General features: G+C 39.9%; 1 protein-coding gene across 1 annotated transcript in view; it reads right to left on the reverse strand.

Moving 5' to 3' along the window:
- Nucleotides 1-4,051, reverse strand: part of MPZL3 (myelin protein zero like 3) — a 135,380-nt gene extending 131,329 nt beyond the window's left edge. Inside the window, exon 1 of the mRNA XM_044080876.1 lies at nucleotides 3,612-4,051. Coding sequence (XP_043936811.1) covers nucleotides 3,612-3,672 — 61 coding nt within the window. The 5' untranslated portion in view covers nucleotides 3,673-4,051. The remainder of the gene's footprint in view (nucleotides 1-3,611) is intronic.
- Between the last annotated feature and the right edge of the window lie 14,675 nt (nucleotides 4,052-18,726).

Raw genomic sequence — 18,726 nt, forward strand, 5'->3', positions numbered from 1 at the left:
GGTTACTCCGGCTCAAATCCTGTACCTTAGGTACACGGAGCAAGAGCCTGAGTTCCCTACCCATATTTCTGATTGAAGGAGTTGTAGCTCTCAATTTTACAAATTCACAGACTGTCTGGAATGTTTGGCTCATACTTTTGGTTTGTTCCTCTTAAAATTCAGATGGTGTAATGGTGCAGCGGTAGTGTTGTTGCCTCACAGAAGAGGTTCTCTGGTTTGATTCTCAGCTGAAGTGCCAGATTTGTGGAGTCTGCATGTCCTCCATGTGTTTGTGTGGGTTTTCTCTGGATGCTCTGGTTTCCTTCCATGATACAAAGACATATGTCTGCAGTCTGCTGAAAACTGGCTTTGTTCCAAGTTGGACTTTCTTAGTAAACAAATGTTAAATAAAAAAAAAATTGATTTTCTGACAAATCAGTGAGAATTGAATTCAAAAATAATGATGGCCATTTAAGTTTTGTTTTTCCCATCTTTCAGGAATCACATGGTAACAACATTTTATTCTAGCAACTTTTAAAATGTGCCCCCCCCCCCTACATTTGGCTTTTTCCTGCTTTCTTGTGCTGCACAGTTCTTCATGCAAAGAGAAGTTTAGTGCTGCTTATGCAAAGTCTACTTGTATTGTTAGCAGCACAACAGACCCACAGTATGTAGATGGATTGCTGATACTGTATTGTGTTGTACTTTTAAAGGGGGTGGATGCTGCAGTCCTGAGAATGTCCTCCTTTGGCGGAGATACCTAGTAACTATGAGCCTGTTATCAGTTTGCCATTCATTCCCTATTGAAATATTACTAGCTTATCATTCTTTTTAATGTAAGGGCAGCAGGCACTTTACTTGTAGATGAAACAATGAAATATAAAGCTATTTGCTAGCAGCAACCTCTTCATTAGTTGCAGATCTCTTTAATGTGGAATTATTTAGATGACTGATACTGGTGGTCTGTAGAAATTTGAGTAGACTTTTATGATGGAAATGTTCTGAATTGGGCAGTTTTGTCATTATTGGTTTATGCATTGTTTCATTGCTTACTGGAAAAATGTTCAAAACAATAAATTTAAACAGCGCTCTACATTCCCAGTTAATTTAATACAGTCAGGAAAGTGTATCAAAGAACACATGAATGTTTTCTGTGCAAGGGACCTATGATTTGCAAACAGCCCAAAGGTAATCTTTATCCATCACTGGCCAGATGCATTTTCTTTAATTTGGGTTTCAACACTGTTTCAATGCATATGAGCTTCAAGGGCAGAAAAATGCCAAGTCTACTTTCATTGTGAGACTGTATTGCTTTAACAGATGTCTATTAGTGTTTGTGCTATAAAGTGTAAAATAAAGTTTTAATTGTAGCAAACCTTCAACTGCACGAGTTTTCGCAGAATGTCCAGATTTTTGCCTCATATTTTCGGTGCGTTTCCCCTAATATATGTCCCTTTCCGGCAAATACACGAGGATTGGAGTAATAAAATAATGACAAACATTTGAGTTTAAGATTCCACATCCTTCGGAAAAGTCACGATAATGCAAACCTATAAGTCTATGAACTTTCTAAGTTTGTAAGAGCAACATTGAAATTTGCCTCTGGCAAATACACGAGGATTGGAGTAATAAAATAATGACAAACATTTGAGTTTAAGATTCCACATCCTTCGGAAAAGTCACGATAATGCAAACCTATAAGTCTATGAACTTTCTAAGTTTGTAAGAGCAACATTGAAATTTGCCTCCGGCAAATACACGAGGATTGGAGTAATAAAATAATGACAAACATTTGAGTTTAAGATTCCACATCCTTCGGAAAAGTCACGATAATGCAAACCTATAAGTCTATGAACTTTCTAAGTTTGTAAGAGCAACATTGAAATTTGCCTCCGGCAAATACACGAGGATTGGAGTAATAAAATAATGACAAACATTTGAGTTTAAGATTCCACATCCTTCGAAAAGTCACGATAATGCAAACCTAACCTATAAGTCTATGAACTTTCTAAGTTTGTAAGAGCAACATTGATGAAATTTGCCTCCAAATAATACGAGATTGGAGTAATAAACATCCTTCGGAAAAGTCACGATAATGCAAACCTATAAGTCTATGAACTTTCTAAGTTTGTAAGAGCAACATTGAAATTTGCCTCTGGCAAATACACGAGGATTGGAGTAATAAAATAATGACAAACATTTGAGTTTAAGATTCCACATCCTTCGGAAAAGTCACGATAATGCAAACCTATAAGTCTATGAACTTTCTAAGTTTGTAAGAGCAACATTGAAATTTGCCCCCCCCCCCCCCATTTTAGGCTTTGCCTAGATTTTTTTCCCCAAGAGATTGAGAAGTATGCACTGTAGAAGTAAAGCAGTATGCACGTTACAGTTTTTATGGTAAATGGGGCAAAATAGCCAAGTAATGACATATTGGTAAGGCTGCAGGGGGACTCTAGGCCATTTGGTTGTATTTTCTTCGGTTTGCGTTTGAAAGTTGGTATCCCACAATTCCATTGTAATGGGCGAGGTTACATAATATGTAAATTTTATGTTAATTAGCATACAGATTTGTACCTATTTTTCATGGGCCTTTGTCCACGTTGAGAGGTATATAAAGATGGACAGATGAGGTATACATAAGCAACTTTTTAATTTTTACCTATAGACTACAGTTCTTATGGTACGTCACTGGCTAAGAGTAGAGGAGGCAAACTCGGTAATCCATATTAACTTTACGCAATTACTACCGCACTACTAGGGAAATACAAATACATAACTATATTTGCTATTTAGAATAAGCAACGGACAATTTAATAGCCATCCTTCATCTGGCAATCCCAAAGGAATATTCATGTGGAGGATACGAGGAAGCATATCTAATGACGTTTATTCTCACACTCACAGAAAAAAAATCATCGCGCACATGGTGTTGGGCGGGGTTTAGCTTTGACCAGGTTTAAAATGGTTCCGATTTAGGCAACAGAAGGACTCCAGGAAGCGCCACCACAGTCTTGATGTTATCTGGCAGTGTCATCCATGGGAACTAGAAAAGGACATTTTTTTTAAACAGGCTAGTACAATCACGTAGTCCCAAAGTCCATATAATAACAAAACAGCAGAACTTGTGTAAATTGATATGTATTTTGGTGTGTTTCCCCGAAGGATTACAATAATCTATAATATTAATGCCCGGTATAATTTTAGTGATGGCATTTCGATATTCTTGTCAGGAACTGCTTTAACACATATGCTGTATGAAACTCAAACGTCTACCATTATTTAATGACTTCAATTCTCAGTTTTGCCAGAAAACCATGAATATTACTAGGCACAAACAAAAAAATAATAATAAAAAATAAGAACAAAAGTTTTGGGACAGTTGAAATGTACGCCCAACGCGTAAACAAACGCACTTATTTGCTGCGACGACCATGGAAAGTAACGAAGACGGGAAAATGACGTAGGCACGTGTCACGGAAGTATTAAATGCGACATTATCTATTGACTTCATAAAAAAGTCATAGCAGTATTAGCTTTTTCTAGTTACTCCATTAACTAGAAGGCAGGCGAATATTATAGGTTGTAAAAAGTACTTAAAAAATAGCAATGTGTATAGTAAAGTGACTTACCCAAAATAAGTAGGAGAAGCGCACGCTGCGCAGCTACCAACATATTGTAGTCCAAGTTCATGTTCCTTCTTTGGTTTCCTAAACTAATAATTTTCTGCTTTCTGTCTCCGGTGCGACCAGCCCAACAGTCAACAGGTTTAATTGGTTTCCATTTCACTTGGCCAACAGGTTGTACCGGAAGTTCAGTATTGTTTGTATATGCCCGCCTTTCTCTCGGTTTTAGCCTCACCTGTTGTATTGAAACGTAATGCTATAACCACATGAAGTGCATTCTCCTTCTTTACAACCAGCTTATTCTTCTTCAGTACACTCCTAGTGGCTGTACATTTTCTGTGCTGCATCATTTTGCTCCTGAAAACTATAAAGTCATAAACAATACTGAATCATGTTCTATGAGCAGAGCATTAAAAATGCAGCAACCCATATTCCTTGTACTAGTAGATGTCTTTATATTCACCACTGCAGTATTCCTTACAAATGGGATTTCCTGCGGTGAAGCCCACTGTCTGGCCAATTTACCAAAGTCTACTGTTACTTTAAGGTACGCTTAACGTCACCTTCATAGGTTGATACTAAGCTATATGCCCCAGGGCATTTATCAGCCTAGCCAGATTGTGTTTGGCTTTCGCCACCCCTTTAAAATGGGTTTAACGGTGCCCTTTTTAGGTTAGTTTACTGTGCCTCTGTCTAGTAGTGACACAGAAGTGATCCCCGGGGTGAACCTATGATCTCCCATCCACTCGTCAAGATTCCTCTTGAAGAGAGTCAGTGAGGGGCTGTGCCTGATATGGACTGGGATTCTATTCCAGAGTGCTGGGAGCCTCTGGGTTACAAATCTGTCTCTCCAGCATGTCCTATTAATTTCTGTGTTGAGGTTTAAGTCCCTTGAGCACGTAATTCTAGTGGATTTGGATTTTTTGAGGTGGAGCATGTCCGTTAATTCTGGGTTGGACATGGCTTTATACGTCAGGCACAGATCGCCTCTAAGTAGGCGGTATGCAACTGAGTAGAGCTGGAGTTTCTTTAACCAAGCAGCATAGGTCATCTGTTTGAGACCCTTGATCCTCTTGGTGAGGTACTTTTGGGGTCTTTCCAGTTGCTGCAGGTGTCGGGTAAGGTACATCCCAAATGGGGCATTGTATTCAATTATGGGCCGGATGAGTGATGAGTAAAGGGGCACAATGACCTCCCTTGATCTAAATGTGAATCCTTTCATGATAAGGTGGGCTATATAGAAGGTCTTTCTAATCACTTTGGCAATGTGGTTGTCAAAGGAGAGATTACTATCAACTTGGGTTCCCAAGTCCCTAATTACTTCCTCCGTACTTAATGGATTACTGCCTATGTGGTAATTTGTGGGCACTTTGTTTTTCCCAAAGGGCATGACTATACACTTCTTGGCGTTTAGCTTTAGGCCATGGCTTTGGCACCAGTTATCCGTCTCTGTGAGACCCTTTTGGAGGATGCTTGTGTCAGCTGGAAAGTCGATTATGGCACCCAGTTTGCAGTCATCTGCGAACTTGGTCAGCCATAGTCCTCCCGTGTTGGCCTGTACCTCAGAAAAATATATACCGAACAAGAGCGGTCCCAGGATTGAGCCCTGTGGGACGCCACTTGTAACTGCTTTGGAGTCTGACATGGCTCCCACAATTCTGACCATGTGGGTTCTGTCTTTGAGCCAGTTTGCAACCCATCTTATGACATAGGGGTTGATATTTAAGCTGGAGAGCTTATCTATGATGCCAGAGTGGGGTATGGTGTTGAAGGATTTTGCAAGGTCTGGGTAGGCTGTGTGGACAACCTTCCCTTCATCTATGGCCTTGGTGACTTCCGAAGAAGTCGACCAGGTCAAGAGGCAGGATCTGCCCTTAACAAAGCCGAATTGTGTAGGATCTAGCATCTGTAGGTCCCCAATGTCTTTGTTTATGAGTTCCATGATGATCCGCTCCATAGCTTTGCAGACCAGGCAAGTCAGGCTTATGGGGCGATAGTTACCAGGGTCCGTTGAGGCACCCCCTTTGTGGAGTGGGACCACTGTTGCTGTACGCCATTCCTTGGGTACATATCCTGTAGTAAGGCTGAGATTGAACAGTAACCTAATATGAGGTTCTAGCTCTTCTTGGAGTTCGTGTAGGACGCAGCCCGGGACACCATCCGGTCCCATTGATGCTGTGTTTTTTGCTTTGGAAAGGGCAGCTCTCACCTGAGCATTTGAGATGCCAGGGAGACAACTCTCTGCTGGGATAGATATTTGCTCTTTTGGGGGGGAAGGGAGGGAGAAGTTTGCACTGAACCTGTCCGCCAGGATGTTGGCAATGTCTGTGGGTTCAGTGTATTTTTTGTCATTTTGGACTAACTCCGAACATATCTGGGAGTTGCCACCCAGGTTCCTAACATAACTAAAGAAGGCCTTGTGGTTATCTTTAGTGTCTTTTGCAATTTTTCTCTCGAAGCTGGCCTTGGATGATTTTATGAGGGACCGTAGTTTTTTTGCTAGTACTGATCAGTGGTGCTTTCTTTTTAAGTGATTTTGCTCTATCCTGTAGTAGCTTCCTCCTTTTGTTGTATAACGTATTTATGGCTGGGGTCCACCAGACAGGATGCCTGCCTTTGGAGGATTGGGTCTTGGTTTTATTTGGGATTGCATGATCCATGCATTCCTGAAGATGTCCATAGAATGCATTTATAAATGATTCTGCAGTTTGGGCCATAGTTTCCACTGGCCCGGGGGCTTTGAATGATTTCACCTCAGTTTTGAGAAGTATGAAATTAGCTTTTGAGAAGTTTTTCACTGTGGTTTTCTGGGCTGGTGGTGGGGTCGGGATGTGGATGTCCAGAGAGATTAATTTGTGATCCGATCTTACCAATGAGGGGTATACCTCTGGTGTGGAGCATAGAGTCCCCATGTTTGTGATGATCAGGTCCAGTATGTTTTCCCCTCTTGTGGGAGTGGTGACCAGTTGTTCCATAGCATTTGAGTTTATAAATTCTAGGAACCTTTGGGCTAGGGTGTTGGAGCTTGAGTAGTGCTCCCAGTCTATGTTTGGGTACTTGAAGTCACCCAATATAAAGGTGTTTGGAGAGACCTTCATATTCTCCAGTGTTTTCAGGAAAGCCGAGTGAGGTTCCTGAGCTTGGGATGGTGGGATGGGGGCAGGGCATAAAGGTGACGTTCAGGTGTACCATCCTCAGAATGTCCCCCCCCCCCTTTTGTTTTTCTGTTTGTTGGCTCCTGTGCTTACTCCTGGTTGCTGGAGTCCTCACAGCTCAGATAAGTACTCCGTTGGGTTTTCAGTTACTTTTTCTGCTGTTTGGAGTTAATGTCACCCAAGAAGGGTAAATCCTAGTGTGGGAGACTGATTCCTGATAAAGACCGTCACAATAAGTGTCTTTTTTGCCTAGGTGCTGTCCCCAAAACCCTTCGTAGTAGGCTTTCTTCCCTTTTCTTGTATCTTGAGCACCAGCGTCTTAAGCTTCTTGCTGCAGATACTATGGATGGAACTTCCTGCTCTGAGGGTCAGCCGTAAGGGAAGAAGAGGAAGGTGCATAAGGTAAGACTGGAATCTTCCACTGTCCAGCCTCTGCTGGGAGTTTCTCCTGAGGTTATTATGAACCTGGAGGTTCATCCGGTTGTTTTGTCAGATTCTTCTACCACATCTGGGTTTGGAAGTCTGTGAGAATCTGGAAGGCAGTATGTCCAATGAGAATTTGCAGGCGTCCATTTCAGGCATTCATAGGAAACCACAGTTGATTGTTTCAAAGGGGTCTAGAGAGGTTCCGCAATTTCTCTTTAGGGAAGAGGTTCCTACTGCAATTGTGGAATGCCATCCTGAGTCTGGGCCTCCTCAGGTTTCTAGGACAGATGTCCCGTTAAACAAAAAACAGAAAACTAATCATGTTTCTTCTGTTCCTAGGGATCCACAAAGTGAGTGGAAGGCCTTTACTCAGGGGCTATTTAATGCTTTACTGTCATTGAGGCCTCCTCAAGGGGTTTCAGTTTCTGCTCCTCCATGGTCCTCGTCTTCCCCTAAAAGGCCCAGAGGATTGCATTCTTCTGAGATGGATTCTGATGATGACTCCCTTGCTTATTCTACCCAGATTCCATCTCCTTTAGACTACGGGTCTGAGGAGGAGGATTCTCATACTCTAGATAATCCTTATGAGGAAATTTCCTTTGGGGACACAAACTCTAGGATGATGGAATTTTTTAAGTGGGATTGTGCCCAGGTTTTGGATATCCATAAGAAGTACTATGAGTCATTGCAGATGGAATCTCCTAAACCTGCGGCCATTCCTCTTGTCTTGCCTGCTTTATTGGATGTTTTTTCCACTGCCTCGAAAGCCCCGGATTCTCTGCCCCCTGCTCCCAGAAAGTCTGATAGGTTTTATAGGGTGCCTGAGGATTGTTCCTTTTTGTTTAAATGTCCTGCTGTTGACCCCTCTGTGGTGTCTGTAGCCTTGGATAAGTCATCTCAATTGCTTCCTTTGTCTAAGTTACTGCCTTCTGACAAGGGCAGTAGAACCATGGATAGGCTGAGTAAGAAGGTTTATACTTCGGCTACCCTAGCTTTTAGGACTATTAATTATCAGACCCATATTTCTAGGTATGTCTTGGCTCTTCTTTCTCAGGCTTCTCATAATCTTTCTCATCTTCCAGACTCAGAGTAAATTTTCTGCTCTTTCCTTGCTTGGGACTTCCTCTTAGGTAGTTCTTCATTCTATCCAATGTAATTATGATGCTGCAGATGCCACTTCTAGGGCTGCTTCTTCTGGTTCGGTTCTGAGGAGATATTCATGGCTTTTCCTTCAATCTTGTCCTGATGATATTAAGGCTAAATGGATGGATACTTCTCTGGATAACACTCTTTTGTTTGGTGAAGCAGCTGCTGGTTTATTTAAGTCTCTTCAGGACAAAGGGAAGGCTTTACAGGAGCTTAAGCATGTCTTTGTTTCTCCTGTGCCTTAATTTCAACGAAACTACCCTTCTAAGCCAGCCTTTGTTTGTAGTCAGTCTCGCCCTCCTTCTAAAGTTAAAAAGGGTAGTAAACAGACTCCTGCTAAGGCCACTCAGACTGCAGAGATTCTTAAGCCATCCTTTCCTGACAAACCAGGTGTTGTGTAACTATCCACCTGTTCCCAGCCATATTCCTCTTTCTCTTCCTGTTTTGACTCTGTCAGTCATTCGGCAAGGGTACTGCATGGTCTGGATTTCCTGCCCTCCTTTTATAGGCATTCTTCAGCCTCCTTGGGAGCAACTTCCTTTTTTCCCCAGAGGTTCTTTGAGACCTCTTGTCTCAGGGTACTATTCAAGAGGTAGAAGATCTGATGAAGTCTCTGCAAGAGATGAAAGAGCTTATGAAGTGTGTATTGTTTTATTTAAGTTTTTATTTTTCCGCACCACTAAGTCCGGTCTTTTACTACTGTTTTTTTTACTATTCAAGAGGTGCCTGTGTCCCAAAGGAAGAAAAGGTTTTATTCAATAATGTTTCTAGTGCTCAGAAACGAAGGTACTTGAATTCCTGTTCTAGACCTCTCTCATCTAAACACCTTTCTGAAGGTGCCTTCTTTTTGGATATTGTCGCTTCAGTCCCTTTTTCCTCTCTTGCTCCATCAGGCCTTTCTGGTGTCTCCAGACCACAAGGATGCTTATCTTCATATTCCGATCCATCCTCTTTTCAGGAGATTTTTGCATTTCTCTGTTGCTTCCTGGCATTTTCAGTCCTGTGCTTTGCCCTTTGGCCTTTCTACTGCCCCAAGGGTGTTCACCAAATGCCTCGCTCCTGTGATTGCCTTTTGCAGGCTTCAAGGGATCCACATCTTTCCTTATTTGGATGACCTGCTGATTCAAGCATCTTCTCCAAAGGTCCTTTTTCAAAATCTTCATTTTACCATTTCTCTTCTTCAGAGCCTGGGGTTCACAATAAACTTCAAAAAGTCTTCCCTAACTCCTTCTCAGGATCATGTCTTTCTGGGTTGCAGGTTTCAAATGGTGCCAATACTGGCATCCCTGCCTGCTTCAAAGGCATTAACTCATTTATTTCTTTCAAACTCTTCTTCCTCTAGTCTCCATTACAACCAGAGAGTTTCTGAGAGCTCTGGGGTTCATGGCTTCCACTATTCTGATGCTCCCTCTGGCCAAGCTCCACATGAGTAAGTTCCAGTGGTTTCTGAAGTCAGTGTGGCTTCAGCATGCACATGCTCTAGACTTTCCTCTTCCTCTTCTCCCGTGTCTCAGGAAAGAACTTCTTTGGTGGATTCAGCAGTTGTCTCTGAATCCAGGGCTTCCTTTTCAGCCTTCTCTTCCCTCTCAGGATCTGTTCACAGATGCTTCAGATGTGGGATGGGGAGCAATGTTTGGCTCCCTGAGGGTTCAGGTGGTGTGGTCACCTTGTTAGTGGAAGGAGCACATTAACATTCAAATAGATGAGCGCTCTTATGCTGGCTCTTCAGGCCTTTCATCCTCTCTTCTCTCCAGGGCCTCTCAAGGTATTCACAGACAATACCACAGTCATGTGGTACAGCAACAAACAGGGGGATACGAGATCTTTACTGTCTTTACCAGCTGGCACTTCTGGTATGGGATCTGTCTATCCAATTTTGGGTGACTTCAAGCAGTTTACATTCCTTTAGATCGGAACATTGTGGCAGACAATTTGAGCAGGTTCTTCACTCAATCCCATGAATGGATGCTTCACAGGGATGTGTTTCTGGACATTCTTCACCCGTACCCCTCAAGTAGATCTCTTTGCCTCCCCTCTGAACAGATAACTTCCTCTGTTTTGTGCCAGAGTCCCAGGTTTTGTGGTATGGAAGGTGGACACCCTCTTCTTTTCTTGGAAGGGGATATTTCTTTATGCATTCCCTCTCCTTCCGAGAGTCCTGTTCAAGATTCAACAGGATGCTCCCAAAATATTGTTGGTGACTCCCTTTTGGCTGTGACAGCACTGGTTCCCTCTACTTCTGCATCTAGCCAGGGGCAATCATCACAAGTTACTCCACAGGGTGGATCTCCTCACACAAGACAAGGGGTCTCTCATCCATCCCCACCTGTCCATGCATCAACTGACACTGTGGGTGATAGGGTTTTGGTTCCTCATAGACACCTTTTTTCTGAGGACGTGCTTCAGGAGGCCAGGAAACCTACTGCTAGGAAATCGTACTTATCTAAATGGAAGAGGTTTTCTATTTGGTGTCTTTCTCGTGACCTGGACCCACTTTCTGTGGATGTTCCTTTGGTTCTCTCTTATTTGTGTGAGTTGCTCAATGCTGGTTTGTTCTATTTTTCTATTAAGGCCCACTTATCAGCTCTTTCTACTTGTCTGTCTTTAACTCCTCCATTAGCTTCTAGATTATGTGTCCCAAGAATGCAGCCAATTGCTGCTGTTTTAGTTGCTGGCAGCAGCTTTTAATTGCTTATTTAATTGTGTAATTAAGTTACAAAAAATCCCAAAACTTACAAGATATCCTCCATATATTCTGGGAATGTCTGCAGTCCAGATTGTTCTACAATTTATTAGACAAGAAATTTAAACAAATCTGGAAATATTAAAAAAAAAATTAATGTTACAGATAACCTGGATGAAGAATACATTGATATATATATTACTTCATTTATGTTGATAGAATTTTACACTACATCCATTTGACTAAATCTAATTAAGATGTCCTAGGATGCTTTTTATAAAAAAAAAAACAAAAAAACAATATTTTAAATCATGTCAATGTCTCCCAAAAATATAAAAGTAACTCATTAAAATGTACCAATTACTGGGGGATCATAATCATAATTTTAAAACTGTTAAATCAAAATTTCCATATTTTATCTGTAATTTCAGATTCCAAGAGCAACATTAAAAACCTTAAACCATCTTCCTCCTTAAGCTTCTTATACATTTTATTATTCATTTATTTATTTCACGTTTGTTTACTGGGAGTGTCTGACTTGGCTAGTAGCCCTATTTCAGCAGAGGCCCAGGGAGAAAAGCTTCAAGTATATAATATTACAACAGAACACATAAGGTTAACATGTACTTCAGTGTAGTTATATACAGCAGATATAAAGTAAACACAATTTCAATTAATACAATTATTTACAATGCTTTAGGACAACTTCAGAGAAGAAAATAGCCTTATGCATATAGATGTGATTAAACTTCTTAGGAAAATGAACACACCACTCTACAACTCAGTCATTCCCAGGGAGGGTCCAAAGGACACTGACACCTGGTATGGAGGGAATGTTGTCACTACACTGAACCAACTTTCAGTAATAATGCAGATGTGAATGTTCTCTATGCTAAGGAATGTTTGCAATATTGTGCAGTTTCTAATTTAGGCTTCTAGCATCAATCAGCTCTACCTTTATGCAATCTTAATTTTGTTTTGAGTGTGTTGTGGAAGAGATAGACCATGCCTAAAAATGCACTATGGGGGTAGAAAAAGTTTTGGCCAATATACAGAAGCATTGAGGAGACAAGTGCTGACTATCCCTGGTGAAGTAGGTAGGACTGACAATCATTTTCTTCCAGGGTGACACATATTGGTTTCCCTTGAATGACAATAACTACTCCAATTGCCGAAGTCAATTATCTGTTGTTTATTGCTGTTGCATCATTTTTGTTAAGAACTGGATTTTGCAAAAGTTCCATAGTAGTCCTGGACTCATATTTGTAGAGTTCCATCACATCTCTCGGCATAAGTGTCTCAAGTCATTAATTTCACTTGCACAACAGCTATTTCATATGTGTGCCCAAGACGAAAAGATGTGAAAACCAATTTCAAAAGCATGAAGCAGATTTTGACCTTTAAACCACCTCTTCACCTCTATGTATGTTAACAACTATTTCAAGTTAATGTCTAATATGTGACATTGCTTCCCTTATTTGCATCTGTTTCTTTAAGTCACAGCTATGGGCAGTGTAATGATGTCATTCAATGTGTGCATCTTTGTTTTGGGGAGAAGAAAGGAGCTGAAATATAATGAATTGTGGAAACTATTCTTCTTATGACTAAGAGCATGTTCTACTTACTACTGTTTTTTTTTCAATGGTATTCCTCTCCAAACATTCTTAATTACCAGTCTGAAGTTTTTGGGAGCAGAGTGTACATGAGGTAAGTTTGACCATCTGTTTTCTGCATATTAAGCAATGTAGTAACTGTTTCTAAGCAATGATATGCAGAAATTAATTTAACAAAAGTAAACACCTAATAAATTTGACCATGCAGACATAGAGTGACTGCTAATTAAAAGTGTTTGTATGTCAATACTCTGTTTTTGTAACATTATTTTTTCCTAATGACAGTGAGACACAGTATAAGTGGTTCCTTAATGCTGAGGTAGCTCTGTTTTTCCTGCACCCAAATAAGCATCATAAGGCAGTAAATGATGAAGGCAAATTCCAGATGCATGGAATAGTGCATGTCTTACACCATGGCACATAATGCAGTTTTTAAAGTTATTTTTTTCTGATCTAATTCAATTAAAAACAATGTGAAAGTACACTAGATTACATATAGAATGCCTTTTCACAGGAACATTCAGTGCTTCCATCAGTGTACAGGTACTATGATCCCTTATACATGATCTTTAAGAGCTTTTGTGACATGTTGAATCCTAGCACAAGAAACAGCTCACCATCACTCTTTTCTTGCTTTATCTGGTAAGTGGTGAATCTGCATTGATCATCTGGTCTGGTTTCCAGAACACTATTGCAGAATCTGGAAGTAAAAGCTAATGAAGCTGGCAGCAGGCAATCTCATGCTTCATCTCAGTATACGTACTTACAAACACAAAATAGTACATGGTGTCAGAGGTAATTGAAAATGTCGTTCGAAATTGTATTTTAAAATGCTACATCTACAGCCTCTTGGAAGTCTCTCTCCAAGGTAAACTGTCAGACAAAGAAGTTGTAATTTGGTTTATACTTAACTGTGAGTGGTTTATCAGAGGAGTGTGAAATGGTATACTGTTCTACATCTCTGTAAGCTGCTTGGGAAGAAGCCTGGAAGTGTGTGTGTGTGTGGGGGGGGGGGATGGGGTTGAAGAGACAGCCTGTGATAAGGCAGAATGTCAGTGCTAACCCAGTTGTAAAAAAAATACAGTTCCTGTAATTTTGATCTTCATGAAGGAGTAAGGTCTAACAGAACATGTTGGTGCTTGGGTCAATATGGCAAGCTATTCTTTATTTAGTTAAATTTTTAACCAGGTTAGAATGCTTCGTTATGTCAATAAAAATTGTATGTGGTGCTGGAGATAATTAGATGAGGGGCAGATTGTTGATAGAAGTGGATTTAATGTTAAACAAAGGAAGTGATGTATGCAGAATGACTGAAATTACTTCACCATAGCTTTTATAATTTTAACTTTTTTGCTAGTTAAAAAGACCCCAGTGCGGATATATTATTGTGTAGAGTTGCCTGTGAGACAAAACAAATGAAAACAATCAAAAAAGTCACAGAAACCATGGAAAGCACAAAATGTATGAGAAATCATTGCTAAAATCTGTACAAACTGTGGCTAAATGTATGATACAAAGAAATTCCCTGTGATGAATGACGTGCGTAGAAACCATAGAAAAACAAATCATTTTGATAAAATGAGTAAATGAAGTAAATAGATTTTCAATTAAAATCAACATGAATAGCAGAACAAAGAAATAAAAGGCACAGAAAAACACAATGAGATGACCAGTAAGAATTCTTAGCAGAGAAGCTTGCAATTAATGCTCAAAGTGTGTTTACTCTGGACTTTGGTGTAGTATGAGTGTGTAATGTATAGTCAAGGCATAAATCTGAAAGACAGTGAACTAAAACCATTGATGTGTAAACTCCTTACTCGGGTCATCATGTAATGCCATTGGTTGAGAAAGTGCTTACATGTGGAAAGCAGAGGAATAAAAAATGCAGTACTTTAGTTTCAGAAAGTGAGAGTAGACTTGATGGAAACTTGACAAGGTAAGAAGATTTCATAATTCAAATATCTTTTAATTTCTCCAAGTCTTTTGGGTTTCTAATACCATCACGGGAATGGACCCCATTCCTAAGTCAAAGTACGATTAAAGTTCAGTAAATTAGTATTGTTTTAGTCTTTGATGTCACCCAGTAGTGCTCTTCGCATCACCCACAATGTGCCCAGTAATGACTCCTTCTGCAGTTCATGTAGAGTTACATGTATTGGTAACATATCTAAATATGATTGCAAATTATTTTTTATAAGACCCGTTGCTCCTACTACTATTGGAACTGTCTGGGTATCTTTCTTCCACATTGCTCTCATTTCTGCCTGCAGATTCTGATATTTTATGACTTTGTGTCTGTCTTTATGCAAGACACTGTAGTCACTGGGTATGGCAATTTCAATAATCAAGGCTACTCTTGTCTTCTTTTCCTGGACCACTATATCCAGTTTTCTAGCATCTGTTTTTTGAACTGTTGGTAATGGATGATCCCATGTGATGTAGACTTCTTCATTTTCTAAGATGCTTTGTGACCCATGTTTCCAGTGTTTTTCGGCCACTTCAGTACCATAATGTTTGCACAATCCCCAGCTCAACAGTCTCGCCACATTATTATGCCTTTCAGTATACAGTCCTTCTGCCATTAGTACATCGCAACCAACAATGAGGTGTGCAACTGTTTCCAATTCAGTTTTACAAAACCTTCATTTGTCTGTTTCTCCCACATGTTCAATGGACTTTATAAACTGTGTACGTAGCCCACTATCCTGGGCATCTAATATTAACCTTTCATCTCTTGGTTTGAATTCACCTCTCCTTAACCATTCTGGTGTTCGTTCCTGATCAACATGCTATACTTGCAACTATATTTATGCTTTTTCCTTGCCTTTTCATCTGATCCTTCACCTTATATTCTTTTGTTTTTTTGGCATATTCAGTTGCTGCCTGATTGTTATCTACTTCTGGTCTGATGTCCATTCCTGCTTGATGCCGATAAGCTTCTGCTAGATTAAGCAGAGAAGTCATCTTAGATTTATTCTCCTCATGTTTTAAAACTTTCACTACGTTTGGGTCTCGTGAGATCAGCAGATATGTGTGGAGTTCCACAACTGCAGATCTATACATATAATCAATTTCAAGGAGGTCCACCCCTCCTTCAAAACAGGGAATATATAATCTTGGTATGCGCTGATTTTTATAAATAATTTGGTGAGCATGAAGCATCCTTCTTGTTTTCCTATCTAATCTATTCAAAATGTTTTGGGCCAGTCAATCACTCCAAAACTGTAAATTAGGGCAGGAAGAGCAAATTGGTTTATAGATTGGATTTTGTTCCTAGATGTCAGTGCTATTTTCAGGATTAATTTAAGTCTTCTAAAATATTCTTTACTAAGTTTTATTCACATTTGTTTGTGTTTTATTGTTGATCCTTCATCAATTCCCAAATATTTATACACTCCTTCTTGCTCAAGTTCTTTTATATCACATTCTTGTCCCAAACTGATGTTTTCCTGGCATTGCAGGTTTCCTGCTTTAAAGGTTGCTTTTGCACATTTATCGAGACCAAATGACATTCTTATATCATCTGAAAATGTTTTGACAACTTGCAGTTGTGCTTTCAGTTCCTCATCTGATGAGCTATACGGTTTTAAATCATCGACAAATAGAAGGTGAGAAGTCTGTACACATTGTTGTTTTCTAGGAGCCAGATTATAGCCATGGCCTAAGCTGTTCAGTAAACAGCTTAATCAATTAAAGGCAAGGCAGAATAGTAACGGTGACAGACAGTCACCCTGGAATATCCCCCTTTAAATTTTTATCTCTGGGATAACAATTTGTCCTTTATCATAGCTTAATTGCAAAGTGGCCTGCCACTGTTTCATGGTGTCTGTAATATAGTCGATCAGTGTGGGGTGTATCTTATACATTTTAAGCGCTCTTTTATTCATGAGTGAGGGATAGTATCAAATGCTTTGTTGTAGTCAATCCATGCCATACTTCCCCCTTTTACAGTTCTCTACTATGACTTTATTTAACAACAAATTATCCTTTGTTCCATATGACTTTCTTTTATTGCCATTTTGTTCTACTGCCATAATTGAGTTTTCTTCTAAATGACTATAAACTATGTCAACATCAATTCCCATGTATAGTTTATATGTCATTGGAAGGCAAGTTACTGGTCTATAATTTTTAGGGTAGCTTGCAGGTTCACTCTTTAGTAGGAGTATTGTTTTTCCTTTTGTTAGCAAGGTTGGTGTCTGTTCTCAGTGTTCATATAAATAGTTCTTACTCATGGCTAAATCTTCATGCAAAGATGTTAATACTTTTAACCAGAGGTTAGGTACTGCATATGGGCCTGGGGTTTTCCATTTAAAGACTTTTCTTAACTTTGTTTCAATGTCCCTAGCTGTTACTTCATCCCATTTCATATCATGTACCTTAAACTTCTTATTTTTTTTTTTTTTTACTTCATCTATCCATTTAGCATCTTTATGTTCCACAGGATCTTCATAGATACTTCTCAAGAATGTATCTATTTCTTCTTTTTATGGTAGTCTCTCAATTCCTTTTACCTTATTTCCCGGTTCTCTATAAAACCTTTTTTGGGTCATCAATAAATTACTTATTTTGCACTTTTCCTTTATATTTATCTCCACAGCTTATACGTTTTTCAGCCTGTGCTGAAATGTTTCGTTTGTTATTTGCAATAGTGCATGATAGATCCTGGTCTGTTCTAATTATCACATGTATCTTTCTTAGTATTTTTGTTGATCTATTCCCTCTTCCAAAGTCTTCTATCAGTGATACTTCTTGTCTTAGTTGCTTTATAATTTTCTCTATTCAGTATTTCCATGATGGTATTCGATTTCTCCCCTTCTTTTCCCTCACTACCCTGTGTTCTTGTGGTAGAACTTTTATCAGTTATTAATTTAGCTGCACAGTAATATATCCTGTTTACTTCTGTTATATCACATGGATCTCTATGAACAGTCCTAATTACTGTGTTCATTTGTTTTATCAGACTTCTGACTTTTTCGGTTTTATTAACCTTCTGCAGTCTATTTTCTTCATTGATCTTGATACATCTGTCCATGTCTATTAAATCAAGCAATTCTTCTCTTAGCTCATTTTCTTCCAAACTAAGGGCACAGCCCTTGTTTTCCAATTCTTGTGGGCATTCTAAAGAAGGTTCTATACATCTTCCTGTGACACAGTCTCATCAATTTCATCCTGTGCTGTCTGTTGCTCTATCATAATCTGGTTCAAGGCTCCAGAGAGCATCCCTGCACTACCAGGCTATAACTCATACCACACTTTTAGGCCATGCAACCTGGACCGGAACACCAAAGGCAGAGGTGTGTCCATATTCATTAAGGATATCCAAACCTCCAGGCTAGTTGCTCAGCATAATGCAGCCAAGGTTATCCAAGTGCAACTAACTCTGGGCAAAACTGCAATCCAAATTGTAGCTTGCTACAGATCACCCACCATGCCCCAGGATTCCCACTCCTCTTTTCTTGATGTACTGGAAAATATTAGGGTTCAACCAAACACCCTAATAATAGGTGATTTCACTACTCCACCATTAACTGGGAAAACTACTCATGTACCAACTCCTTTGCTCAACGCTTTCTGGAATTCATAAACTCCAATGCCGTGGATCAACTTATCCACACCCCCACCAGGGGCAGCAATATCCTAGATCTAGTCATTACCAACATGAGTGACCGGTGTTCCACACCTGAAGTCAACGCCTCATTGGTCCGATCCAACCATAAGTTAATTACCATAGATATCCACATCCTGCCCCCACCCCCCATTAAGGAAACCATGGTAAAAAATTTCTCCAAAGCCAACTTCATGCTTCTTAAGACAGAAGTGCTGAACTTCATAACACCCATGCAGATGGACAATACAGTTACGACTACTGAATCCTACACAATTGCACTTTATAAGCACTTACATGAGTGCATGGATCATGCTATCCCAAACAGAACCAAGATGCTATCCTCCAAAAAAGGAAGCCAATCTGGTGGTCCCCTGCCATAAACAAACTGTACAACAGAAGGAAGAAACTGTTGCAAAAGAGAGTAAAATCCCATGAGTGGAGGAGCTCCCTGGTCAGCCTCAGTAAGAAGTTGCGATCCCTGATAAAA

The sequence above is a fragment of the Protopterus annectens genome, chromosome 8.part0, assembly GCF_019279795.1.
Source record: "Protopterus annectens isolate FY-2018-M chromosome 8.part0, PAN1.0, whole genome shotgun sequence".
NCBI classification, from domain to species: domain Eukaryota; kingdom Metazoa; phylum Chordata; order Ceratodontiformes; family Protopteridae; genus Protopterus; species Protopterus annectens.